The sequence below is a fragment of the Epinephelus lanceolatus genome, chromosome 19 (genome assembly GCF_041903045.1).
Source record: "Epinephelus lanceolatus isolate andai-2023 chromosome 19, ASM4190304v1, whole genome shotgun sequence".
NCBI lineage: Eukaryota > Metazoa > Chordata > Actinopteri > Perciformes > Serranidae > Epinephelus > Epinephelus lanceolatus.
In genome coordinates this window covers 37472508-37500421 of record NC_135752.1, presented here as the reverse complement: position 1 = coordinate 37500421, position 27914 = coordinate 37472508, and the positions used below count along the sequence as shown (strand labels likewise).

Sequence of the window (27914 nt, the reverse complement as noted above, 5' to 3'; positions counted from 1 at the left end):
AGCTCTGGTTCAAAGCCTTGTGGCTGCGTTGGTAGAGGCAGAGTGTGGTTTACAAACCTCTGCACACTGACACACATCTGTAGACTCTGAAAAACCTCATTGCAAGAAGCATCAAAAGAATGTAAAGATGTAAAGTCCTTGAAGGTACAGGCATAAAAAATATTGTGGAGAATGCAACGAATTGAATTTGTCCCTATAGGAGGAGGAGGAGGAGGAGGGGGAGGGACAACATGTCAGGGTCAGGGTCGTAGTTTAGCCAGTTTTCAGTCTACCAGCACAACAGCATGTCAGAATCCATTTAATGTAAACACGTTGTGTACAGAACGCAGCAGCAGCAGCCATATGTGATCATGTAAGGTACAGTTGGATCTCCCACTGAAAGGAGAAAAGCCTGCTGCTGCTGCTGCTGCCCTTGGTGCTGCGTGCGTCTTGCCTTCAGCACCGCGGACAGCTCCTGCTTTACTCCACAGGTGAGGTTCTGTCTGGGTGACGCTGGGTGCACACGGCACGGCACGGCACGGCAAACAGGGCTGCTTTATTCTCCTGCACAATGTGATGTGTCTACATTCAAACAAGAGGTGCATTTGCCTCACATGCTCTTTTTCCCACCATGTCCTCCTGAATACCCCCCCCCCACACACACACACTCTCCCTCTGTTTTGTCTCCTTGTTTTACAGGCTGAAGGCTGCTGCAGTAGGAGCTCTGATAATTGGGGAAACTCGTTCAGCCTCGTCTCTACAAAGGCCTGGACTGGAATACGCAGGTGAGACCACAGATACCTGGAGGATGAACCCACAGTTTGAGTCTGTTCACTTCAGCAGCATGTTGGTTTAGATCCAGTGATTCAGCTGTTCTGGTTCATTCTGTGGATGTCACAAATTCTCCTCAGACATCACAGCAGGAAAACAAACAAACACGTTGTTTGGAAGATGGAGAAAAAGAAAAGGAAAAAGAAAGACAGAAAGAGGAGACTGATGAAAGGAAAGACACACAGAAATAAAGGAAAGAGAGACAGAAAAATAAAAGAAAAAAGAGAGCAGGACAGAAAAAGAAAGACAAGGAGAAAAGAGACTTAAAAATAAAAGGTAAGACAGAGAAAGACAAAGAAAGAAAGAAAAGAGCAACAAAGGAAATAACGATAGAGAAAAATAAGGAAATAAAAAAGGAAAAAGAGACAAAAAGAAAAAGGGGGAAAGGAAAGACAAAGGAAGAAAAGATTTAAAAAGAAAATGAGAGAACAAACAAGAGAAATAGAGAGAAAAAGGTGGAAAAAGAAAGACAAAAAGAAAAGGAATGGCAGATGAGTAGGTAAAGAAAGAAAAGAGGCAGAGAAAGGAGGAAAGGGGAAAAGAGAGGAAAGAAAAAGACAAAAAAGGAAATAAAGAATATGGAAAAGAGGAAGACAAAAAGAAAACTGAGCAGCAGATGGATAGATAAAGAAAGAAAAGGAAAGAGGTAGCGAAAAAACAAAAGGAGGAAAAAGGAGATAAAAAGGAAAGAGGAAGAACAGGAGAAAGAAAAAGAGAGATGGAACAAGAAAGAGACAGAAAAAGAAAAGGGATGACAGATGGATAGATAAAGGAAAGGCAGAGAAAGAAGGAAAAGAAAAGGAGGAAAGAGAGAAAAAGAAAATGAAAGCAAGATAAAAAAGAAAGAAAAAATGATGAAAAAAGAGTAAGACAGAAAAAGAAAAGGAACAACAGATGCATAGATAAAGAAAGAGAAGGAAAGGAATGAGACAGAGAAGACAAGAAAAGACAAAAACAAAAGGAGGAAAAGGGAGATAAAAAGGAAAGAAAGGATGACCAGGAGAAAGAAAGAAAGAGATGGAACAAGAAAAAAAGACAGAAAAAGAAAGGGGATGACAGATGATAGATAAAGGAAAGAGGCAGAGAAAGAAGGAAAAGAGAGAAGAAAGAAAAAGACAAAAAAGGAAAGAAAGAAATAGCAAGAGAAAGAAAGAAAGAAACAGAAAAAGAATATGGAAAAGAGGACGACAAAAAGAAAACTGAGCAGCAGATGGATAGATAAAGAAAGAAAAGGAAAGAGGCAGAGAAAGAAGGAAAGAGAGGATGAGAGACCATGAGAGAAAAAGAAAAGGACAGATTAAAAGAGACAAAGAAAGAAAGATAAATGAAAGAAAAAGACCAAGAGAAAAAAGAGAGTAAGGCAGAAAAAGAGAAGGAATGACAGATGGATAGATAAAGAAAGAAACGGAAAGAAAGAGAGATAGAATACGACAAAAGGGAGGAAAAGGGAAACAGAAAAGGAAATAATGGACAGATAAAGGAAAGAAATAAAGGGAAAGAGACAAAGATGTTGGCCTTTAATTATGACGTTGCTGGTTTGATATCTGGCCTCTGTCCACATGTCCACGTGCCCTTGAGCAAGACGAGGACACTGACGTCAGAGCTCTGATATAATGAAAGAAAATGTCTCATAAATAATATAAAACTATCTGACAGATTTAATACCTTTTATTTTGATCATCAACTGACTGGTCATCAACATGAGGTTATTGATCAGCTATAGATAAATACACAGATAGATCCTGATGGTTCAGTCTTGTGTTGTTTACCTGCTGCTCTCTAAATGTTGTCTCGCTCGGCCTGTAATGCTGTGAAATGAGTCAAACTTCACACCTAATGTCATTGAAATGAATCATTACCATGGAAAGAGACAAAACGCCTCTCGCGCATCCACTGACAGGAATTAGCCTTTTGCGTGTTTGCTTAACTGCGAACTAACAAAACGAGGCTGTTGGTAAATATTGAAATGCGCTTCGATTGGTGGCCCCTGTGTTAAAGCACAGGGCTCTCCCTATTGATGGGCGCCAGCTAATCCATCGCATTTCCCTCTAAATAGCTTTGTGCATGAGAAAAGGCCCGCGGCCCCTCCTCCCCGGCCCTGCACGGACACACTGTAATGCACGAGCGTTTTGTCACAAGGCCATTATGGAGGTTGTGTAGCATTAGCCCTTGTTCGGCTACTCCCACTCCCAGCGCATCTATTCACATTCATGTAGACGCGCCTGTTGTGCAGGTATTTCCTCACCTGCAGCGGGTTTCTGTGGACTTTCAAGTTGAAGGTCCGAGCAGATGCTGCAGGAGGCTCTCTGATGCTGTCTCCTCCTCACGCAGTCACTGCTGACCCGCTATGAAACCTTCCACATGCAGGCTGGCCTCTCAGAGCGCCACTACAAACACCCTGCATGCGCGGCCCTGGTGTTCCTGCGCACCGCGTGTGATTCAGGTTCGCTCGGAGGCTACAGCTATGGACGTGTAACCATAACAACTGTGTTCTGATTGGCTCTCCTGGCACGGGAATTAACAAGGGCGTCATCCAATGTGAGCGCAGAATGCGCGTCGCGCTGGCAAAACCTCGTGATAACCCAGGCACAGTGATGCGAAAGTGGCGGCGTGAGGTGAGCCCGAAGGAAATGACTGGAGCCAAAACAAAGCACGAGCAGAGGGATGAAATATTAGAAATAAACACGTGTGAATGATGATGTTTTAACAGAGTGCGCGCGAGAAAACATGTCCGGTGTGTCCATTACGCAGTCCATCAGCTGGCGCGGCTGAGAGCTCTCCTCCTCTCCTCTGGATTGTGGATTGTGACAAGTGCCAGGACAGCAGCCAAACAGGAGCAGGACTACAACGCTTCCCGGGGATTGTCACTCCGCTGATCGGGGAGCTTCCTCCACTTTTCGCCTGACAGCACACCTCCCCGGAGCCAAGACGTTGTTCCGCGTAGACCCGGGTTGCCCCAGTCCGAGCAGCGCAGTCCGTGTGGGAAGGTCGGCACTCGGCGTCCTGCAGGCCGGAGACATGATGGTCCACTGTGCCGGGTGCGAACGGCCCATCCTGGACCGGTTCCTCCTCAACGTGCTGGACAGAGCCTGGCACGCCAAGTGCGTCCAGTGCTGCGAGTGCAACTGCAACCTCACCGAGAAGTGCTTCTCCAGGGACGGGAAGCTCTATTGCAAAATGGACTTTTTCAGGTAACAGAGAGTCAGAGTTCTGATAAGGCTTCACAGCAGTGTGCAGCACATTTTAGGAATATGTGGATATTTATATGGGTGCAGTGTTGATAAAGAAATAATTAAGAGAAATAAAAGAAAATATGAGTGCTAACAGTGTGGCCCCCAGAGACGAGCCTGGGCTTAAATCCTGTGCGCACAGGGGTCAGACATTAAATCAAATTGTAGGCAGATAAAATAAAACATGCAGAATAAATGTAAAAGCAATATATTTCAAAATATTTTAAAGAACCTCTAAAATGAAATTTTGCTCACACACAGTGTGGCCTTTTATTAAAGGGCGTGCACACTACAAATAACAACAAATATTCAGTCACTGTGCAGCCACGTGCATCCTGTGCTTTGCATTTATTAAATGTATTTGCCAGCTCCAGACAACACACACCACCTCACACACCATCAGCCTATTAACCGCCTCACAATTCCCAAAAAGTGTCTCAGGTAATTGAGTGATAAGTGAAGCCCTTGTTTGTCCCGTCGCACTCTCTTAGCATCATTTTCATTTGTATGTGTCAGTTATTTTCCCCCAAATTGTCTAATGACATGTAAGACACATTAGCCTTTGTCCGGACGGGCTATTATTGGCCTCGCGCGGCCTCGGCCATCATATTAGCGCAGGTCCCATCAAGCGGTGGATTTAAATGGCCGAGCCATTAGCCAGGCGAAACAGTAATCACCCTAATATGTCCATTTGTTGTGTGAGTAGAGTTGTGCCCTTTGCGCTGGGGGAGGCTGCGGCCATGCATGTGAAAGGAGGGACAGTGGAGCGATACCGTTGCAAATGGAGAGACAAGGCGACATTAGTGTTAAAACAATGCTGCACAAAAGAAGCGCTTGTTTGCAGCCAGAGGCTTAAAGCACCCCCCAGATGGGCCGGGAGGGGGGGCGGGCACAGGTAGGTGCAGCAGGCCCGGGGTGAGCCTCCTGTAACACAACCTCACCTGAGGAGCTTTAATATAATATCACCAGGTGTGTTTCTCTCCACTGTGGAATATCACAAAACAGCCAGCACCTTTTTTTTTTAAATAAAATTTATTTTGGGGTTATTTGTGTATCAAATTGATGAGTCGTCCCACTCGGTATTTAAGCGGGTGAATATGGATTAAGAGCAGATTTCCACGCTAAGATGCTCCCACTCTGCTTAATCCCATAATATATCCGCGGCTACAATATGTTGATTGTCACTAATGCGTTTTGCGTGGGGTTATTGTCAGAGCACCTCCATCAGAAATAATGAGCACGCGGCGTTTGCTCGCTCCCAAAATCTGACTCGGGTTTTTTTTTTTTATTATTATTCTATTTCATTTTTTTATATTTGGGTTGGAATGCTCTCCGCCGCCAGACACTTAAATAGAGATGCTTTTGTTTATTGTTTTGTTTATTATAAATGATTGTTTACTCATGATTTAATACGAAATGCGAAATATAGATTATTTATTGCCTTTATATTTATACAGGCTTGAATGGCGCGTAATAAGACGCACTGTATTTTTATTATTTTATTATATTATTAGCAAAAAAAAACAAGAATATTTTTAGCATTATAATAATTTGACTTCTGTTTATATTTGCTCCTTTAATAGGTGTTAATGCTCAAATTATTTATTCCTACCGATCACATTTTATTATATAATATGCACATATGTAGACATAACAGGCCCATTTAAAAATATATTTGGATGACAATTATATGAGCTTTTGCACGCTGCTGCTTTTATTATAATTCGGCTATAACAGGAGGTGATTTTGCTTTTTATAAAAAGGACAAATATTAATTTTAAACTCTGGTCTCGTGCAGGCGCTTTGGCACTAAATGCGCGGGCTGTCTGCAGGGAATCTCGCCAAACGACTTGGTCCGCAAAGCCCGCAGCAAGGTGTTCCACCTGAACTGCTTCACCTGCATGGTGTGTAACAAGCAGCTGTCCACGGGAGAGGAGCTCTACGTGATAGACGAGAACAAGTTCGTGTGCAAAGAAGATTACATGAGCTCCGGGGCCATTAAGGAAGTCAACTTGAACTCAGGTAATCAGCGCCCTCATATATATAAATGTGTTTGTCTCTTGTTACAGATTTTAAAACGCTTCTTGTGTTGCTCATGTCGTGGAGGAATATTATATAAATGCATGTGTGGTGAATAAAGTGACAGCCGGCCTGTGGGTGCACAAAGGAGAGCGGAGGGTGGAGGCTGTGAGCAGCGCGAGGTTCTGTTTGTGTGGAACATTTGCAGCAGTCCGTGGAGAGCATCTCACAACAACCTTGTCACATGAATGGTTTCAATATTTACCTCTACAGGACAATGGCTTTCTATTATTGTACGCCGGGATCCGCTGGGGATGAGTATGTTAGCCTGGCCGTGTGTTCCCGCGCTCTATTCATCCTTACAGAAAGCTCGTGAGGACAGAAGCTGCACTGCTGCACCGACACTGCCACGCTCCCTCTCATAGGCACACATATTTTACACATGCGTAAGATTGCATGATATTTTTTAGCTTTTTAAATCTGCAAAGAATCAAATGCACTTTTTAAAAAAAGATTAAAAATGTGTGCATGAAAAAAGCTGCAGAAAATCCCCTGCATGACAGATCTCAGTCAATTTAAAGACATATTTTGGACGCACATCCCGCCGCTGTGCATCTCCAGGCCTAATTACAGCCCCCTCCTCCTCCTCCTCTTCCTCCTCCTCCCTGACATTTCGGATCGTGACCTTCCTCTTGTTTGTTTTCCCCTCAGTGTCGTCGTGTACAGATAGGAGTTTATCGCCGGATCTGCAGGACCCAATGCAGGACGACATAAAGGAAACGGACAATTCCACGTCCTCAGATAAGGAAACGAACAATATAGAGAACGAAGAGCAGAACTCGGGGACCAAGAGGCGGGGGCCCCGGACCACCATCAAGGCCAAGCAGCTGGAAACGTTAAAGGCCGCGTTTGTCGCCACGCCGAAGCCGACCCGGCACATCCGGGAACAGCTGGCCCAGGAGACGGGACTGAACATGCGGGTGATCCAGGTAAGAGCAGCTGTGTGCGGAGACAGAGACGAATTAGACACAAATGACGGATTATAAATCAGCAGAATTACCTGGTAATTTCTCTGAGGTTTTAACTGAAGTTCTCGTCATCTGTTAGAGAAATGTCACAACATGATGAGCTGTGTTAGATCCACACAGGAGCCGCCCCCCACGCCTTGTTTGTCACATTTTCTGCATTTCTCTTAAATATAAATGGAAGAAAAAGACCTGTAAAATGATGATAATTACGCTCACATGCGACAGAGACATGCAACTGTCAGTCTGCATTATAGAAATAGTTTCACAGTCATGTGGAAGCAGAATAATAATTTTATATTCCCCACACAACAATGCAACCCCACCTTGCAGCAATATTTTTAAAATTTTTATTTTTTTATTTAATTTAATCTATTTTTATTTTATTTTATTTTTAACTTTTGGAATTTTCTATTTGATGCTCTTATTTATTTATTCATTTATTTATTAACATTTTTCAAAATAATTATTTGATTTATTTTTTTCCACTGTGAGGATTTAATCAGAATCTCATTTTGACAAACATATTTATATTTATACATGTTTAAAGCTTTATTTAATATGTTCCTCTTCAAAAATATATACGTGCACATAGAATTTTCCTTTTTGTTTTTCGGTCATGTCTTCCAGCAGTCATGTCCCACTACTTTTTAAATTTTAATTCCTTTGAAATTTAATTTTATCCTCTATTAACTCCACTATTTTTTACTCCTATTATCAAGGGCGTAGATTTTGTTTCCCTTTGGGAGGAACATATTAAAGGACGGTTTGGAGGTCCTCTGCAAAAGCTTAATATCCTGCATTCTTGTGCACCAATTTGTGTCTTTTTTTAACCATTTAATGCCATAAATGTCTTTTATTTTGCTAAAATAAAAGTGCTCCTGTCATGTTTTTATTGGGGGACACAAATGCACATGTTCCAAATATTTTTCCCCTGCATCCCCCTGAAATCTAAACCTTTTCCTATAATGATTGCGTTCATATTTGCCCGTTTGTATCTGTATGTGCAGGTGTTCAAATTAAGATCTAGTAATCTAATTTACCGCTGCATGGATATAATAAACACTGTGTTTGTTTTTTTAACAAATAGCCTTTATTTTGTGCAGACAGCAGGTTATTTCAGTCATCAGACGTGTCGCACAGCCGTGAAATTAGTGAAAGGTTAGTCTTGTTTCTGCCAGAGGCGAGAGGAGCCCCACATACAAACATGTTTTGCAGCACAACACGAGCTGCTCTGGACCTCTGTCTCTGTCTGTGTGCTCACCCTCAGACACATATACAGATGCACAGAAACACACACACACACACACACACACAGAGGCTGGGTACAGACTGTGTCAAGATGATTAGCACCATCTCTGCCAACTGTGATGTGGCTTTTTGTGCACTCACTGTAATTATCGCTGATTTCACAGATTTACATACCACCCTCCCCTTTCCCACCTCTCTGCTCTTACTCACTTCCAGCCTGTTCCCACTGCTTATTAGAGCCGACCAGGGCCTCCTCATCTATATCATATACTGCAGGCTGCTGTGTGTGTGAGTGTGTGTGAGAGCTGCATCAACAGAGCTCAATCAAACAGTCAATAAATCAATCAATCAATCAGGCAGTAGTCCATCCCTCCGCCCGTGATCCCCCCCTCGCCTCCCCTCCACCCCTTCTGTGTTGCTCGGAGCCAAAATGGAGGCTCTGTTTCGTCATCTTCCTCCTCGTTCGCTGTGTGTTAAATACCATTGCTCTGAGCACGGGGAGCCCTGTGAGCTACGCTGCTTCTCCAGCATGTGTATGTAATCCCTAAGCAACGCTCTCTCGAGGGGAGCGAGAGCATTTCCATAAAAATGTACCCTACAGTTAGACGATTGTTCTCAATAAGCAGGTGTTGCCTTTGCTGCTGGAGCACATAGAACAGAGCCTAAGTGGTTTTAGGTGTTTTTGTGTGTGTGTGTATGTGTGTGTGTTTTTGTTAATCTGCAGCACAGTGGGATTTTGCCTCTGGTGTAGCCCGGCTGGGGTGAGCATACATCATTATGCAGCAGTGATGCAAAGGCGAAACAAGATGTGTTATGTGCTTATAATGCAGACATTCTTCCATATGGTGTGTAGTGAAATCCTCCTTTGTTCCTCTTCAAAGACAGTTTATCTCACGTCACTGATAAGCCTTTTTAGACTCTGATTTGTAGCTTCCACTGTTTATTTTAACTCGCACTGAGGTGCAGTAGCTTGTGTGCTGGGTGCATTTATATCGCTCTGCTGCTCGTCTTTATTTTACAGCAGGAAAATGTATTTTTTACAGCTCCAGTTTATAAGTGTCTTATTATATTCTGCCACAGATAAAACACTTAATTTCAAACAGAGCATCTTTATGCGTCTCCTAATTTCTGACGATATTTTGCGCTCGCCAGAGAAATATTTAACATTTCTATATATGTTTAAAAGAGTGAATGACTTCTTGTATTCCTTAAAGGATCAAAACCTTAATGTGGAAATTTTCATCTCATATTTGGTTAGTTTTGACTTTTTCTGTGACATGTAACTGCATTTTTAATGCTTTAACACTTTTAGTTTACTTTTAGGTAAACACAATTTTTTAAGCCATTTAAATGCCGAGGTCCAAGAATTTAAACCTTGAAATCAATATGAATAAAAAGTAGGGCTGCAATTTACAATTATTATCATTGCACATTAATATTTTCTCAATAAACTGATTACTTGTTTGCTGTTTAAAATGTCAGAAAATATTGAAAAATGTCCATCAGTGCCGTCCTCAAATGTCTTGTTTTGTCCACAAGCCAAATATATTCAGTTTACTGTCACAAAGGATGAAAGAAACTAGGAAATATTCACATTTAAGAAGCTGGAATGAGATGATTTTGACTTTATTTTTCCTTAAAAATGACTCAAACCAATGAATTGGCTGTGAAATTAGTCACTGATTAATTTAATAGTCGACAACTAATCAATTATTCATTGCAGCTCTAATGAAATGATGCCACAAATAATTGTTATACAATAAAAACAGGTCAAACATGGTCACAGAGCTGTCCTGGAATTGGGATAATTTTGTACAGTTTGTACAACATAGTTTGTCCTTTTTGAATAAGAGCCCTTTAAAGGCTGAAATCTATCAATAAATGAATAAATAAAAACAGGATTTAGATTCTGCTCCCGACACAGACTCTGTAACAGCGAGCATGAAATTGAATAGATCAGTGAAATCAGCTAAAACTGATCAGGATTCAAACGATACATATTAATTTGTTCAGTTGTGCTTTGTGCATTTTGTGTTCGTGCAACAGACTGAATCTTGTAGTGAGTGTGATCAGAGTGTGAATCTCACAGCGACATGACTCGTACTCTTGGCATGACACAGATGGAGTGAAGGCAGTGAGAAGGCTGCGAGCTAAAACCCTCTTTAACTGTGACCCCCGTCCCTCCGCTTCCACGCAGGTTTGGTTCCAGAACAGAAGATCCAAAGAGCGACGGATGAAGCAGCTGAGTGCTCTGGGGGCCCGACGGCACGCCTTCTTCAGGGGCCCCAGGAGGATGAGGCCCCTGGGAGGCAGGCTGGAGGATCCGGACATCTTAGGACCGGGGGCCTACGGTTACTACGGAGGTAAGAAATGTCCACTTTAATGAAAATGTGGTGCACGGTCCTGCGTCTTTGTGTCACCTGCTGCAGCATTAATGTGGATATCAGGTTTTATTTTGTGCTGCAAATGTAATCTCAGAAATAATCTGTGATGTGATATGGTGTAACTTAATTACATCCGTCAGCAGCACCAACACGGCTAATAGGTACAGCACCAAGCGGCAGGAAGATTACATGAAGATCGCTCTTTATCGGCTGTACGCTGCAGACCTCAGGGGAGTTTGTTCGGACGTTGAGGGGTCACGAGTTTCTTTAATCTAGTTATCTTTTGTTCAAAGATCAGTCCTTAATTTGACTCTAACCTTGGGGATTATTCGGCCCGTGTGTGTGTTCAGAAGAGAGTTTTCTTCTAGATGGAAAATTAAGTTTATACATAAGATTTTAAAGGCTCAAAATAAACATTAAACCCATTTAACTCTCACTGACTGACTTGTACAGCTGGGAGCATGGGCGTAGAATTTGGGGGAATTCAGGGGACACGTCCCCGTCAATATTTAGAACACAAAAGTATCAGATGACTTTTATTTTGATTAAAGTAAAGAAATATCAATCAGAAATTAATGCAGAAAAATATCACCAGAATGCAGGAAATTAAGGCCCTAGATTATGCGTCCCCCCCAGTGTTGAAACGAAACCTACTCCCCTAGCTGGGAGGATGCACGTTAGAGGGAACTGACGCAGCATGGGTGGCATATTCAAGTCATGCATTTAAGATCAGAAGATGATTTTAAAGGCTCAAAATAAGAATGAAACCTGCTTAACTCTCACTTACTGACACTTGTGTACAGCTGGGCGCATGAGCGTAGATTTCAGGGGGGACATAGGGCACACATCCCCCTCAAAGACTTTTATTTTAAAGTAAATTAATGCAGAAAAAATAATCAGGATGCAAAAAAATTCCTGGTGGAGGACCCCCACACCCCCACTTCTTATATGTCCCCCCGTAATGTTAAAACGAAATCTACGCTCCTGGTTGGGAGGATGCACGTTACAGGGAATTGATGCAGCATGGGTGGCGTATTAACATCATGCATCTAAGATCAAAAGACACAGTTCTGGTTTATCTAAAGTGAAGTTTTTAAAGGCTCAAAATAAGCTTTAACATACTTAACTCTCACTTAGTGACACTTGTACAGCTCGAAGCATAGGCGTAGATTTCAGGGGGGATGCAGGGCACACATCCCCCTCAATATTCAGACCATTAAAGTACCAGAGGACTTTTATTTTCATGAAATAAAAAAGAAGTATCCACCATGAATTGATGCAGAAATGGCACAAATTTGTGCAAAAAAAAAATCCAGAATGCAGGAAATTAAGGCTCAAAATTTGCAGACAGAAGACCCTGAGACCCCCCTGCTTTACATGCGCCCCCACATGTTTAAACTAAACCTACGCTCGTGGCTGGAAGGATGCACGTTTGAAGGAACTGATGCAGCATGGGTGGCATTCAAGTCATGCATTTAAGATCAAAAGACACAGTTGTGGTTTATCAAAACTCTTTCAGAATAGAGAACTTCCAAAATAGCAAGTGTAAACTCTGCTGAATAAATTCTTGTACCATTCTGCAGCAAAAAAGTGTCACTGAAGTTTTAATGAAGATCAAAATGTGCCTTAAGGCCCTTTACAGATTACAGCATTTGATGAAATTAGAGAAAAAAAAACCTTATTGGCTCACCTCTTGAGCGTCATTCTCTTTCTGACAAGTTGTTAATTTCCTCCTTGAAAATAAATCTGCTACGTCTTCGACAAATTAAGGTTAAAGAAAAAAGGGAGGAAATTAACACATTAGAGTTGATTAATCAAAAGTAGTTTTGATTAATTTTTTGAAGTGTTAAAGGAGGAAAAAAGGCTCAGCAGCAATGAATAGCAAATATCTTAAGTTTGGAACTACAAGTATCCTGAAGAAGATATTAATTCCTATCAGCAAAAGACTGACATACCAAAAATATGTTAAAGCTAAAGCAGCTCCTCAGATATAAAGCTGGTCATGAAACTGTTTGGGCTGACGTAGCTGGAGGGTGACTGATTAACCCTTTCAGATCCTCCGTCCACTCCATTGGATATAATGGTGCGTTTGTTTGGTACTCGGAGGTCGGAAGTCAGAAGTGGGAATGACGTCACCTCCGAGTTGACAACAGTTTTTGCATTCTAGTTGACAACGGTGGACAAGTTGGAAAAAACCACGGACGTTACCATTGGGCTAGCCGTAGCCACTGAGTTGATAACAACGCTCGATGTGGTATTTTGCACATACAGACAGCGTAGCAACATGCACACGCATAAAGATTGAACAGTACTATGGGTATGGCTGACCTAATGTAAAACAAATAAGATAAAATTGCTATAAACAGTACTTTAGCAGAGTGTTTACTCACTATGTGTGTGACTGGCAGCCATCTTGAATTTGTAAGTCGGGGTTGATGCGATTGCTCCGAGTTTCCAAGTTGGAAATCCGATCGAGTTTAAACTTCCGACTGGGAACTGGGAATTTCCGACCTCCGAGTACAAAACGAACGCACCATAACTCTTCTAGGATGTCTCGACTGTCATCTGACTGATTTGATGGGATGTCTTTGAGCCAATCACAGTGCTCCACATCGTCTAAAGTGGACTGCAGTAGAGCCACGCCCCCTTTTTTAACAGCACAAGGCACGTTTCCGTCTATGAATCACATTGTTAACGTACTAACGTACATAAATTTGTGTTTAAACTGTGTAAGATAAACATGAGATGTTATATTACTTGTGCATGACAAAATATCGTACAAAAGATTTGTAGCTTTTACTCTGGATTTAATTTCAGAAGTATTCCTCCACTGGAACAGGCAGGAGATCTGAGTGCCACTGGAAAATGAAAAGTGGACATATTCATAGATTATTCATCTCGAGAGTCTTTGAACACAGTATTTTCTGGAGATACTTCAGAATTTGAGGATTTTTTGAGCCGTGATGACGAATACAATACAAAATATAAATGCAATGTGTTTAAAAGCGTCACTTTAGTCACTGATATGAGTTAAATATTCCTTAGAAATAAATCAACTCTGGTTTTTTGTTGAAAAAAAGATCTGTTAAGACCATTTATTGTCATTTATATTATCATGGTGGGAATAGACACAAAATGACACATAATCAAGTCTCCTAATCTAACTGTTTTTTTGCATTTAGAGTAGAAACCCACCATTACAATATTTTTCTGTGTTCGGAACATAATTAGGTCTCGATCGGGTTAAAGAAATCATTTGTAGCTCTGACTTTCAGCACAGAGCGCCTTCAAAATCAGATGAAATTTACGTTTGATGTTAGCAAATATTAATAGCTATTAAATTGTTTCTTCCCATTGGATGCTGGAGATAAGGCGCACCTTGTTTGCTGGTCTCCACATGTGAAAATGAACTGCTGATGAAACAATAAGCTGCTTTCTTTACACTGTCTTTTCTAATCACGTGCGCAAGAACACAATGTGATCTCCGGGTAACGACTCCTTCAAATCAATATCCCTTCAAAAATAAATAAATAAATCCCTGTCAAGACAACTTGGAGGATAAAAACATCTGGATTGCAGGGTATTAAAGCTTCAATTGGTCGCCTGGATCAAGAAAACATTTCTCGGAGACAATAGCAGGTGGGCAGCGTGCGACAACAGCACGCTAACGCAACAATAGCTCCACATTGAACTGCAGGAATAAATCAGATGCACCTGTCATGTATATCAGCAGTTTGTTTTTCATGGACAGTCTGAGAGCCGTGGTTTCTATACAGCTCCTGCACATCTACCTGAAGGGCCCGGGCAATGAGGATACAATAAACTGGAGCCGTCAAGGCTGCGAGGCAGGGAGTGGGAGGGGAAAACAGAGGACAAAACCTCCATCCCTCGCTCTCGTCTCTCTTGCTTTCTTCACACGCTGCCTCTCACACCCTTTTGTGCCGCCGCCGCAGCAGAGCAGGCCTTTCTGCTCGCCTTTATCTGAGCTCGCTGCTTCCTTATGTTCCTCTGCTGCTGCTGCTTACAGCCAGGAATGCCTGTGTGTGGTGCGTCTGCATGCGTGAGTGTAATTATAGTTTCCAGAGCAGCCCCCCCACCTCCACCCCTCTTCCCTCAATCCCCACCCATCCCCATCCCCATCACACACACTCCACAACACAAGCTTGTTGTTTATCCTCAAGGTCGGCCAAACTAGCAGGGGCCTGTTTGTGAGATCAAATAATTAGCCTGTTTGTGAAAGTCATGTCAGCTCTCGTCGTCCCTCTTGATGATCACCAAAAAAGCAACAGCAAATAAACGCAGCTGTAAAAATCATTTCTTGATATCTAACCTGCGAGTTCTCGGTTCTGCCTGTTTAGGCTGAAACAGGAAGCAAGGAGAGAGCATATGGTGCGAGTGCAGAAATGCTAGTGCAACATCTGGGGCAGCGGGGTAAAGTCTGCCATCGATCTCAGTTCAAGGTGGTGTTGAAACAGAATGGATTTAATGTTTAATCTGCAGCAGAGGGGAGGATGTAAATTTGGAACGTGAATATGGAAGCGTTGAGAAGCAGAAGGCAGGTGGAGGTTTGTAATTGTTAATGGATGCAAACGGCGTGTGAAGTAATTGGCTACATGTGGCGCGGATGGATCCTTTGTAAACCGTTCTGACAGGATTTCTTTTTACGATAAATAACTCAAGAAATATAGTTTCAGAGAACAGCATGTCAAATGAGTCTGCAAAAAGTCAGTCCTCTGGAACTTTCGCCATTTCAGCACTTCATCAAAAGTCTGAGTCTCACCTGGGTCGTCGTCCTTTTGAGACTGCGGCTGTGTTGAGAGGATCATTGCACAGTCTGAATGCGTAAGTGTAGATTTAAAGGGGGACACAGGGGACACGTCCCCCTAAATATTTAGAACACAGAAAGTACACATGAAAGTAGCAGAGAACTTTTACTTTGACATAATTGGAGACATTTACACTATAAACAGATGCAGGAAAGGCAAATTGGTGCATAAAAATTCACCAGGATGCAGGAAATGAAGTGTTTGATGCTCTAGCAGCACCCTCGAACCCCTCGTTTCATGTGTGTTCATATGTTTCACGTACGCCCTCATCTGAAAGTACATCAGTGGTGTGTTTGGAGATCTCTGGTGTAGTATTGAAGGAATATTTTTGTTTTGGTAAATACTGTGCGCTCATTTGTGTCTTTCCAAGAGTTAGATGAGAAGATCGATACCACTCTCATGTCTGTCTGATGAATATGAAGCTGCAGCCAGAAGCATTAAGACTGGAAACAGGAGCAACTAGCTCGTCTGGCTCCGTCCAAAGTCAAAAAGCTTGCTATATCTGGAACAATATTATCTGACAGAAACACCTGAAATGACCTCTTAACACTGCATTACATGTTGGTGGCACATACTGTGTTGAATTTACATTGTAGCACCGCGGACACTGACAATGAAAAGTCAATTATGATCCTTTGTCGTGGTGGACACACGATTTCCCCGGTTCAAAGACTTCACACAATGGGTGATGGTTAAAGTAACAACATCAAAGGTCAGGCCAACACGTTCTCAACCCAAGTTGACACATATCGTTGCTTTGTCAGTGGCCTTTTGTGTCTACACATACGTAGGTATCCTCCTGCGTCTGTTGTTGATGTTTCAGGATGCTGCCACCAACGTTGGGAAGTCATCAAAGGCACGTAGTTAGGTTTGGAAAAAAACATCATGGTTTGGCTGTACATCTGTACAAGAAGCGAACACCAGGCTCCTGGGTGAAAGTCCTGGGTTTGTTGTACCACCACCCCTTCCATCCGCCCACCCTATAGGGACTTTCCAGGTCTTTACATTATGTCATTACTGGCAGCGTTTCGACTTGACGTCATACCACCACGACAGAAGCTATGTGGCCTACGAGCGGTGTATCATAACGCCACAACAGGTTACGTATGGCTGCATTGTAAACTGACACCTCCTGGTGGTGTATCGTACCGCCACTGAGAAAGCCGACTTTTAGCATCCGGTATCTGACACCAAAATCCCAGACAAAGCAGTGGTATTCAACAACTTCGGAAGAAGAACGTGCTGGTCAGGCATGTTCAAAGTCCCACCCAGGGGAGAATCGTGGCCAGCGGATCGATTTTAAATACGTTCATCTCACATTGTACAGTTTGTAGACGTGCACCAGGTATGTCAGCGATGATGTGAGAAGGAGCCGGCCCCTAGGTATTTTCACATAATCTAATTTCAATTAAGTTTGGACACCCCTGCCGTAGGTGGTGTAAAGAGCGAGAAAGTCCATGTAGAGAGGAAGTCTGTGTGATTATTGGGTCAACAAATACCAGATGGTGGTTTGTGTCCAATGTGAAACAAAAAGTCGAAGTGGACTTCTTTTAACCTTAGGTTCTTACGCCCTTTATGTAGTTTGTTACGTTATGTACTTACATTATTTTACGTCATACTTACGACCCGTACGTAACAAGCATACAGTAGTTATTTAAACTGAAAACACTTTCTTTTTCTGAACCTAGTATTTTTGGTGCCTGAACCCAGCCATGCCACCACATAATGCGGTGTTCAGAGGTCGTGGTCATTTCACATATCTCTGTAAGATCACGTTGATCTTGAACAGGCGTGGTAACTTCCTAGAGTCTTGTCTGCACAGCGAGGTTGCCAGGGAACCCAGCGAAAGACATAGTCCAGCACATAACCCCGTGTTAAACTCTACAGCTAGTCATTGCTATACTTCTCTTTTGGTACACTGTAAACAAAGAACCACAAGTCTTTGTGCTAAGCTAAGCTAATTGCTTACTGGCTGGAGTTTCATATTTAACAGACAGATAAGAGAGTATACTGTACATATACAGTGTAGCTCTGCTCTGAGAGAGTGTGAGAGGAGCTCAGCTGCTGGTTGGTTTGTTATGTCCAAATGTGCACTGGATGGATCTCAAAGTGGCGTGGCACTCAGGGTTGGATTCACGTGTGTACTGCTTGGATACAAGAACAGGTCGGACCACTCATATAAAAAATACAAGTGTGTTTCTTGTTGCATTGTCTGTTGGTAGTTTGGGTTATCTGTCTCTGAGATTTCTGTCTCTGAAAATTGTATTTTATTTTCAGTGTTCACAGCATTTTAATCAGCTTCTATGTTACCCTGGATCCAAAGAACATCCTATAAGCAGTCGCCACAGTCAGTACGTTTACATGACATTAGAGAAAATCAATTAATTGAGTCAGTCCGACGAAAACTGGACTTTTGAAATACATGTAAACATGTTAGTCCGACTGAAATCGGACCAAACAGAATTTCTAAAAGTCGAACTAACACACCAAGATAATGAGATTGGGAGTCGAATTACTCCCGCACGTATACAGTCAGTTGGATCCAAACTGGCCGAGACGGTCTGAGCATGCTCCACAGTTTCCACCCTGGACTTTCACCTGGAAGTCGAACAAAAGACAATAAGAAAAAGTAAAGCATACAGCACGCACGAAATGTCCACCATGGTACCAGTTTGCCACCAGTCGATTGTTTGGTCTGTGACGCAATAGGTCAACCGTAAAAAAGTCCAATACTAACGATCTGAAAGGGCGAATATCGTTACCAATGGTAACATTGTCAGACATACTTCAGTCAACAGTGCTTGTATACTGGGACAAGGAGAGCAGTCCAATTAAATGGCCCAGTCGAGCTGTAACCAAAGCTCAACTGAACTGTGCATGTGAACGTACCGAGTGAGGATTTTGAATTTTCCAGAGAACAGGGACATTGTTTGTGGAGATACATGTTTCCGATGGCTTTTAAAATCCAAATGTTTGAATGCTGTGAGCACCAGAAACAAAATTTGCATCACCTTAATTGGACTTGGATGGAGGCAGAAATCATGGAGAGAAAATCTTTAAACCTGGGCACATGAATACAAAAGTATCTGCGTAGATTGATTTTTAAATAACTTGCAACCCTTTAACCCTTTGTATCTTGGACTCGTGGTTGTCATGGACAGCTTTCAAGGTCACCCAGAATGATTGTGATTCATGATGTCATCCCAGTAACCATCAGAATATGCTTAAAACATACTGGAATGACTTTACCTTACATTTAGTGAAGAAACAAATATTTTTACTGGGACGCATCATTTTTAGTTAAAGACAAACAACCTTAAAAAGGCAGACTTTTCAGCTATTTGAAATGGCATCACGTCTTCTGATATGAAATATGCAGATGCTTAATTAAGATCTTTTGTGTGTTTTAAGGTTGGTGTGTGTGCAGCCTTCACTCTCTTTTATTGTTAGTTACCCAGCAGTCTCTGTGGGTGCTGCTGGACACCATACCCACGATTATCCAGATAGTGGAAATCCACCAGGTTCAACTCATTGTGTGTATTTTATCATGATTCATGATAAAATCTTACACCAACCCATCTCTGTTCAAGATACATTTTGAGACTCAGTAAATTCATGAATAATGAATGAAAAATGTCACCATGTCGAGGTATAAATGTGAGTATACCTGGAGACATCAAACATTAGTCGGGGGCCCAGACGGTGCTGAAACCTCTCAGAGGTGTAAACATGTCAGTCAGTGTTAGAGGTTAGGTGAGGAATATTTGTAAATCCTGAGTGTGTGCTGGAGGTTTTCTGTGAAAGCAAGGAATTTGGGCTGTATTCTGTCATTAACATGCCAGTTTCTGCTGCGGCGCTTTGAAGTCAACGCCATGAAATATTTTAGACAAGAACGTCATCAGTCGTGAACGTCAAATATTCCAGAGGAAGGGAGTTTAAAAGCTGGAGTTTGAGGTTCAATATACTGTATATAAATAATAGATTTGGGTTGGGTTTTTTTTTTCGGTTGGTTGGTCAGACTATAACATGAGTGGAATTTTGTGCAGACAATCATGGTCCTCAGAGGATGAATCTTTCTGGCGTTTCCCGTAGCTCCACCATGAGGTTTACATGTGTTGTTTTTCGTGAAAGTGTCATGTAGAAGTGGAATAATGTACAGAGTAAGGCCCTGATCACACAGAAAGCGTTTTAGCAGCTGGAGGCGACTTTTTGTAATTGTTTTAATGATAATGAAGCTTTTTGCTTCCTGTTTTTGTGTTGCTACGTGCTCGCATTTCTGCGCTCTAGGCACCTGGCGTTCTTGCAGGAAAAGTGCCCCATGTTGTTTCCAGTTTTTCCCATTGTCCAATCGGATGATTTGAGAGGCAGGCCTTCGCTAGTTTCTCAAGAAAAGAAAGGTCTGGCTGGGCCGACTCTCACTTTAAGATTGGAGAAAAAAACGCCCCGGCTTTTTTTATTTCTTTCAACCAATCACAATCGTTCTGGGCGGTGCCACAGCAACGGTGCGCTTGCAAAAATATTGCCGGGGGGAAACAGGTTTTGGTGTAACACGCCCACAAAAATATTGCCTACAGGACGCGAACCATGGCAGAAAAATGGCTACATCCCCGCAAGATCAAACACTGCAAAAGTTAGTAAAGGATGTTTGTCGACTATGACAACCGGAGGTGGTAGGGCGGGACTTCAGCAGGTGGCTCGTTCCGCCCAATGAGAGGCTGATCTATGCAGCGAACTTCCGCCCACTCAGACTAGGCCTTCGCCAACAAGCTTACAGTTGGTAAACAATGGAGGAGGAACTGGTGGTAGTGGTTGCTGGATACGCAGAGCTATACGACTTTACAAACCGCAGTTTTTTTTTATTTTTTTTACAAATAGCATTCAATCAAAAGGCAGTGCAATGCGCCTCGCGTTTTAAAACGGGCAAAACGTTCTCAGTGTAATCGAGGCCTAAAGCAGCCATTGCTCCTGTTGGTGCATATGTTCATGTGGATATTTGCATGTGGAGTCACTGATTTCGGACCTCACAGATCTTTGTGATGATTTGCTGACATGTAAACAGGCATGATCAGTTTTGATAAAGAGCTATTTTGTCTTGTGATGCTGTAAAGATAAAAGTAGAGTTGGGGTAAACCTGTCACAACCACGACTGACTCGACTAAGATGGAACACCGTCAGTGATCCAGCACTGTGACTGTGGATAAAAAAACATCAGCAAGGTGTAAATTAAAGGGTACAATTGGATTGAAAGATTCAAAACAGGTGTCCAGACATGCGATAATGGCGTATTTAGAGTTGAAACAATTAGTTATTAATGAGTCGATCACCCAAAAATGTACTGGCAAATGTTTTGGTAATTGATTAATCTTTTTTAGTCATTTTTCAAGCAGATATGCTGCGATGCGGTGTCTGGTTCCAGCTTCTCTAATGTGAGGATCTTTAGTGTTTGTCTGGTTTGTATCGCTGTGAAGTGAATATCTTTGGGTTTTGAACTGTTGGTTGAACAAAATAAGCAAAGTAAAGGTTTCAAATTGGACTTAAGCAAATTGTGATGGGCAGCCTGCACCGTTTTCCTTGTGTTCTAGAGACCAGACAATTAATCAATTCATCAAGAAAACATTTGCTAGACTAGCTGATAATGAAATCAGCTGCAGCCCTAGCTGGGTTACATGCTGGGAACAATGGAGCGTGATCTGTGTAGCTCAGGAAATAGCCACAGCCCAGTGAGGTGGAGGAGAGGGATGTTGCTGGAAGCTGCATCCGACATGACGGAGAGAGAGATGCAGCCGACAGGACCTGGCAGGGCTGCAGGGAGGCTGGAATCTCATTTTGGAGTTCCTCATCCAGATCCAGAAGTTTCAGCAGGGGAATCCATCGAGGTGCACGCATGGCTGCGAGCTGAATGAGTGAGGGAGATGAATGCAGTGTGTAAAAGGCGAGAGAACTGAGGTGGAGAAGTGTGGAGTTGTTTATACACTCAAATGAGGCTGTTGGAGAGCGGCTGGTTGGAAATTGGACATGATCAATTTCACCACTTAGGTAAGGGTGGAGGTGTGTGTGAGGTTGTTGTGGGGAACTGTTAGTGCCCGTACAGGTTAGGTTAGGTTTAGAAAAAGAATCATGCTTGGATGTTGTCACGTTGCGTACATAACGTTAAGTTACTTACTTAACGTAAAGTGATGACGCACCTTAAAATAACTCATAGTTCACTTTGTTTCACATGGGACACAGCACTGTTCTCCTGGGTGAAAGTCTTGTGTTTGTTTGACCCATGGACACCCCCAACCTGTACGTACTTCACGTTAAGTTACGTAGGTTAGGTTTATGAACAGAATCATGGTTGCTAGTCATCATGTTACGTACTTAACATAAAGGTACGTAGATTAGGTTTAGGAAGTGTTTTATGGGCATCATTATGTTACATACCTAAGGTAAGTTAAGTGCGTAACGTTAAGTTACATACAGTACAGGCCAAAAGTTTGGACACACCTTCTCATTCAATGCGTTTTCTTTATTTTCATGACTATTTACATTGTAGATTCTCACTGAAGGCATCAAAACTATGAATGAACACATGTGGAGTTATGTACTTAACAAAAAAAGGTGAAATAACTGAAAACATGTTTTATATTCTAGTTTCTTCAAAATAGCCACCCTTTGCTCTGATTACTGCTTTGCACACTCTTGGCATTCTCTCCATGAGCTTCAAGAGGTAGTCACCTGAAATGGTTTTCCAACAGTCTTGAAGGAGTTCCCAGAGGTGTTTAGCACTTGTTGGCCCCTTTGCCTTCACTCTGCGGTCCAGCTCACCCCAAACCATCTGGATTGGGTTCAGGTCCGGTGACTGTGGAGGCCAGGTCATCTGCCGCAGCACTCCATCACTCTCCTTCTTGGTCAAATAGCCCTTACACAGCCTGGAGGTGTGTTTGGGGTCATTGTCCTGTTGAAAAATAAATGATGGTCCAACTAAACGCAAACCGGATGGGATGGCATGTCGCTGCAGGATGCTGTGGTAGCCATGCTGGTTCAGTGTGCCTTCAATTTTGAATAAATCCCCAACAGTGTCACCAGCAAAACACCCCCACACCATCACACCTCCTCCTCCATGCTTCACAGTGGGAACCAGGCATGTGGAATCCATCCGTTCACCTTTTCTGCGTCTCACAAAGACACGGCGGTTGGAACCAAAGATCTCAAATTTGGACTCATCAGACCAAAGCACAGATTTCCACTGGTCTAATGTCCATTCCTTGTGTTTCTTGGCCCAAACAAATCTCTTCTGCTTGTTGCCTCTCCTTAGCAGTGGTTTCCTAGCAGCTATTTGACCATGAAGGCCTGATTGGCGCAGTCTCCTCTTAACAGTTGTTCTAGAGATGGGTCTGCTGCTAGAACTCTGTGTGGCATTCATCTGGTCTCTGATCTGAGCTGCTGTTAACTTGCCATTTCTGAGGCTGGTGACTCGGATGAACTTCTCCTCAGAAGCAGAGGTGACTCTTGGTCTTCCTTTCCTGGGTCGGTCCTCATGTGTGCCAGTTTCGTTGTAGCGCTTGATGGTTTTTGCGACTCCACTTGGGGACACATTTAAAGTTTTTGCGATTTTCCGGACTGACTGACCTTCATTTCTTAAAGTAATGATGGCCACTGGTTTTTCTTTAGTTAGCTGATTGGTTCTTACCATAATATGAATTTTAACAGTTGTCCAATAGGGCTGTCGGCTGTGTATTAACCTGACTTCTGCACAACACAACTGATGGTCCCAACCCCATTGATAAAGCAAGAAATTCCACTAATTAACCCTGATAAGGCACACCTGTGAAGTGGAAACCATTTCAGGTGACTACCTCTTGAAGCTCATGGAGAGAATGCCAAGAGTGTGCAAAGCAGTAATCAGAGCAAAGGGTGGCTATTTTGAAGAAACTAGAATATAAAACATGTTTTCAGTTATTTCACCTTTTTTTGTTAAGTACATAACTCCACATGTGTTCATTCATAGTTTTGATGCCTTCAGTGAGAATCTACAATGTAAATAGTCATAAAAATAAAGAAAACGCATTGAATGAGAAGGTGTGTCCAAACTTTTGGCCTGTACTGTAGGTTAGGTTTAGGAAAGTAAATTATGTAGGTTAGGTTTAGGAAGAGTACCATGGTTGGGAGTCATCATGTTACGTACTTTATGTTAAGCTACGTGGATTAGGTTTAGGGTAAGAATCATGGCTGGGCATCATCACTTTTAAGTATTTAATGCTAAGGTTAGATTTAGGAAAGTAAAGGTATGTAGATTAGGTTTGGGAAGACATAGTTGTCATATTGCGTACTTAATGTTAAGTTATGTAGGTTAGGTTTAAAAAAGTAAAGTTACATAGGTTAAGTTTAGGAAAAGAAATGTGATTGAGCATCATCACGTTACGTACTTAATTTAAAGTTAATTAGGTTAGGGTTAGGAACGTAAAGGGATGTACGTAATGTAAAGTTAAGAAGGTTATTTTTAGGAAAACAGAGTAATGTAGGTTAGGTTTCGGAAAAGAAACATGGTTGGGCTTCGTCACGTTGCATACTTAACGTTATGTAATGTAGCTTTGGGATTAGGAAAATAAACTTATGTAGGTTAGGTTTAGCATAAGAAACATATTTGAGCATTGTCATGTTATGTACTTAAAGTTACGTACTTAACATAAACTTACAAAGGTTATGTTTAGCAAAGTAAAGTTATGATGGTTAGGTTTCGAAAAGAAACATGATTGGGCAGAGTCACGGTATGTATGTAACATAAAGTTATGAGGTTAGTTTTAGGTAAGTAAAGTGACGTACTTAACGTAACGTGACAGTGTACCTTAAAATAACTCAAAGTTCTGTTTGGTTTCGCACGGGACACGATCACTGGTCTCATGGGGTAAAGTCCTGTGTTTTATTGACTCATCCACCACCTGAACCTACTCCTTACGTGGACTTTTGCTCTTTATACAACCTCCTTCTTTACTTCCATTAGCACATTGGTCACATGGTGGCAGCCTTTACGATTACATGGGTTATATACGGATTCTGGTGCTTTATTTTTTGTCGGTGTACATACCAACAGCACTGATACTAAAGTCTTTGGTAGAAAGTCTAACTCTGTGTTCTCCTGTCCTTCCACAGAATACCAAGGTGACTATTACGGACCAGGAGGTAACTACGACTTCTTCCCCCACGGCCCACCATCCTCACAGGCTCAGTCTCCAGCCGAGTCCCCCTACATCCTGGGCTCTGGACCCGGAGCCATGGAGGGATCGGGCCACCACCCCTCAGACGACCAAAGGTTCACGGACATGATCTCCCATGCGGAAACCCCCAGTCCGGAGCCGGGCTTACCGAGCTCCCTGCAGCCTGTCCAGGGGGAGGCATATGGGGGCGGACCCAGTCCTCCTTTCTCCTTGGCTAGTAACTCCAGCTACAGTGCTCCTATGTCCCACCAAGGCCCGGAGATGGGAGAAACCACAGCCTGGTAAAGGATGAAGCGCAGGGACCGTTCCTGGGCTGGAGGTCAGCCTAGTTAATTCAGGAGATGAATGAAAATTGTGGAGTGGAAAGAACTGGTGAGATTTTTACGGAGGACTTTTTAAAATCACGGACTGATTTTCACAATTGAAGGAATCGAGAATGGGACAGCCTACTGGAAAAAGTAATATTTGCTGCCCGGTAGACACTCCAAAGCATATCCCTTCCTGGATTGTGGGACTTGAAATGCTTCTCGCCTTCCCCTTGATGTTAACGAAGGTATCTTCTAATGCTCTAGGAACACATTAGAGAGAAATGCCAAAGGGGACATCTCTAGTTCTCTTAATTTCTCACCACATTTTTGTTTTTAAAACCGTTGCTTAAAAGCATTATTATTTTTTTTCATTCTGTTCATCGCAACACGACCCTCAATATTAGAGACAAAGGACCAGGTTTTCATACACGCTTTTACGTTGATGTACGAACGCGTATGTGGCGATCAAGGCACAAAAAACATTGCTTTAAACATTCTCCTCTGTAAGACAATATGTCAGATCAAAGGCTGCTTCTTGATAGAAACCACACACACACACACACACACACACACACACACAGACATGCACACACCTCTGGCATCGACTTTCTCTAGCACACATCTCAGCTTTAAGTCCCTTAATGCACAAAAAGCGTTCTTGATCATAGCTCAAAAGAAGGATGTCTATACCATTATTCAAAACACGGACACAATTATACAGACACTTGTGCTCACTCAAGCACGCACACACACACACACACACACACACACACACACACACGCACACACACAAATCTTACACCCATCCAGCCGGCCCTGATAGTTCTGCTCTGCAGACTGCTTCACCTGACCTTCCTTTTGTTACTGTCCCTTTTAAAAAACATGTTTTAATGGAAATGATTTTCAAAAGAACATTGAACCCATAATGGAGAATCTACTTCAACAGCTGAGGTCTCCTTCCTCTAAAGAGAGAAAACAAAAGAGGGGGCAGACAACATCTGTGACATTACCACCGTCTGCTCTGAAGCACTCATTGCCATCTAGTGGCCTTAAGACACACTGAATTAAAAAAATCAGCTCAAAGCAGCAGCAGCAGCATCCGGCTGTGTGTACGTGAACATCTCTGCGCTGCGGAGGACAAATTCTTGTTTTTTTTCTCCTTTCTTTCTAAATAATGACAATAGATAATTCTGTAGTTTCAGGGCCAAGTGTCATCAGGGCTCCAATTTGAAAAGTCAGCCTTTGTGCAGTCACAGGAAAAGAAACAATATTTCCATACTCTCCTCATAATACTGCTTCTGAAAGGAGACACACAAACCACGTTAGCTGATATTTTTCAGCACAAAACCTCACCTAATTTTTATTCCATTTTAATTTCATCTAGTCTTTCAGCCATCTCCGCTTCATCGACACGTCTTAAACAGAACACATCCGACACGTGTAACGCTGTGTTTTCGGCCACACTGATTTATCTCGACTTGACATATTGTTTTGAGATCATTTGCGTTTCCTTTGGACGTTGTGTAAGATCTAGAGAGAATGTGTCTTATTTCTGATGTATTGAGATACTCTTGGATACAAACGTGTGTGTGTGTGTGTGCGTGTGTGTGTGTGCTGAGTGCCTGGGGGTATGCGTGCTCATGTGTGTGTGCATTGAAGGGGGGGAAAGGGGCAAGGCTGTATTATTTCTATGTAAATAGCACTGGTAATAAAACCTTCTCTTACAACTTGAAGAAGTGGCTTTCTTCTTAACTCTGACCTCAAGTTTCTCCTGTTTGTAATGTCGGGAAGTAACTAAATACATTTACAAGTACAAGTACTGTGCCAAGGTACAATTTTTACTCCAAATTTCCATTCTGTGCTGCTTAATACTTGAATGAATAAATGACACTGTGTACACTTGTATAATCCTCCCACCTTCTCACTATCCATCTCATTTAAAAATGAAATTGTAAAAAGGATCCCAAACATATTTACAACCATTAATACAGATAACTAAACAACTGTCTCTGGTATTAAATATACAAACCACATCTCAACCAAGCAGATAAATAAATAAAGTCATCAGCGTCACCCCTCTTCATCTGCACACCTCCTAAACATACTGTCTGTGCATCTTTTTGAAGTGCTCTTCTCCTCTACTCCTCATCTAACCTGCTCCTAAATCCACCCTACACACTGAAATACAGACTTTTTTAGCTTCATTATATCCCTTCTCCCTGTCACAAAACATTTTTTGAATATTGCCCTGAAGTAGATTATTTCTTGCATTCTTACATTATTTGCGCCGTTTTAAATTTAACCAAGTGTCCGGATTTCAACACATGTGACTTTAAACAGTGTGGTCATCTGCTCCTCGTATCCAACATTATGTACAGTCTTAATGGCATGCACCTCTACATTAATCACATCTACATAGCTCACTTTGCAGATTAAGAATTTTAAAACAAAAATATAAGTAGCTCATAAAATACGATGCAATGTTTCAAAATAAACTTACCTATTAAACAGTAAATAAAACTATTTTAATTACTTCATCTTCACCAGCTACAACGTTTAAATGCAGGTATCACTCTTATATTAGGCCTGTCAGTCAATTAAAATATTTAATCACGATTAATCACATGCTCGTCCATAGTTAATTAATCACATGTTTCTGATCTGGTCTAAATGAACCTTAAAGGGATATTTTTCATGTTTTTAAAACTCTTATCAGCATGGCAGTGGACAAATACGCCTGCTTTATGCATTTATGCAAATGTATGTTTATTATTCTTGCAACAATCCGGAACAGTGACAAATACTGTCCAGAACATTCTCCTGAATAACCTCAAAAAATATGCTGAAAGCAAACTCAAGTCCAA

At 42.1% G+C, this 27914-nt stretch overlaps 1 protein-coding gene across 1 annotated transcript; it reads left to right on the top strand.

The window, feature by feature from the left end:
• Positions 1-3387: 3387 nt before the first annotated feature.
• On the top strand, positions 3388-26776 carry lhx5 (LIM homeobox 5). Its single transcript, XM_033647761.2, has 5 exons — positions 3388-4001; positions 5839-6062; positions 6771-7048; positions 10533-10698; positions 24678-26776. The coding sequence occupies exons 1-5, from the start codon at positions 3829-3831 to the stop codon at positions 25025-25027; spliced, it is 1191 nt and encodes a 396-aa protein (XP_033503652.1). The 5' UTR covers positions 3388-3828; the 3' UTR covers positions 25028-26776.
• The last annotated feature ends 1138 nt before the right edge of the window (positions 26777-27914 follow it).

Coding starts and splice junctions, on each gene's coding strand:
- lhx5 (XM_033647761.2), top strand. CDS start 3,829: ATGATGGTCCACTGTGCCGGGTGCGAACGGCCCATCCTGGACCGGTTC. Junction 4,002..5,838: donor TGCAAAATGGACTTTTTCAG/GTAACAGAGAGT, acceptor GGTCTCGTGCAG/GCGCTTTGGCACTAAATGCG. Junction 10,699..24,677: donor GGCCTACGGTTACTACGGAG/GTAAGAAATGTC, acceptor GTCCTTCCACAG/AATACCAAGGTGACTATTAC.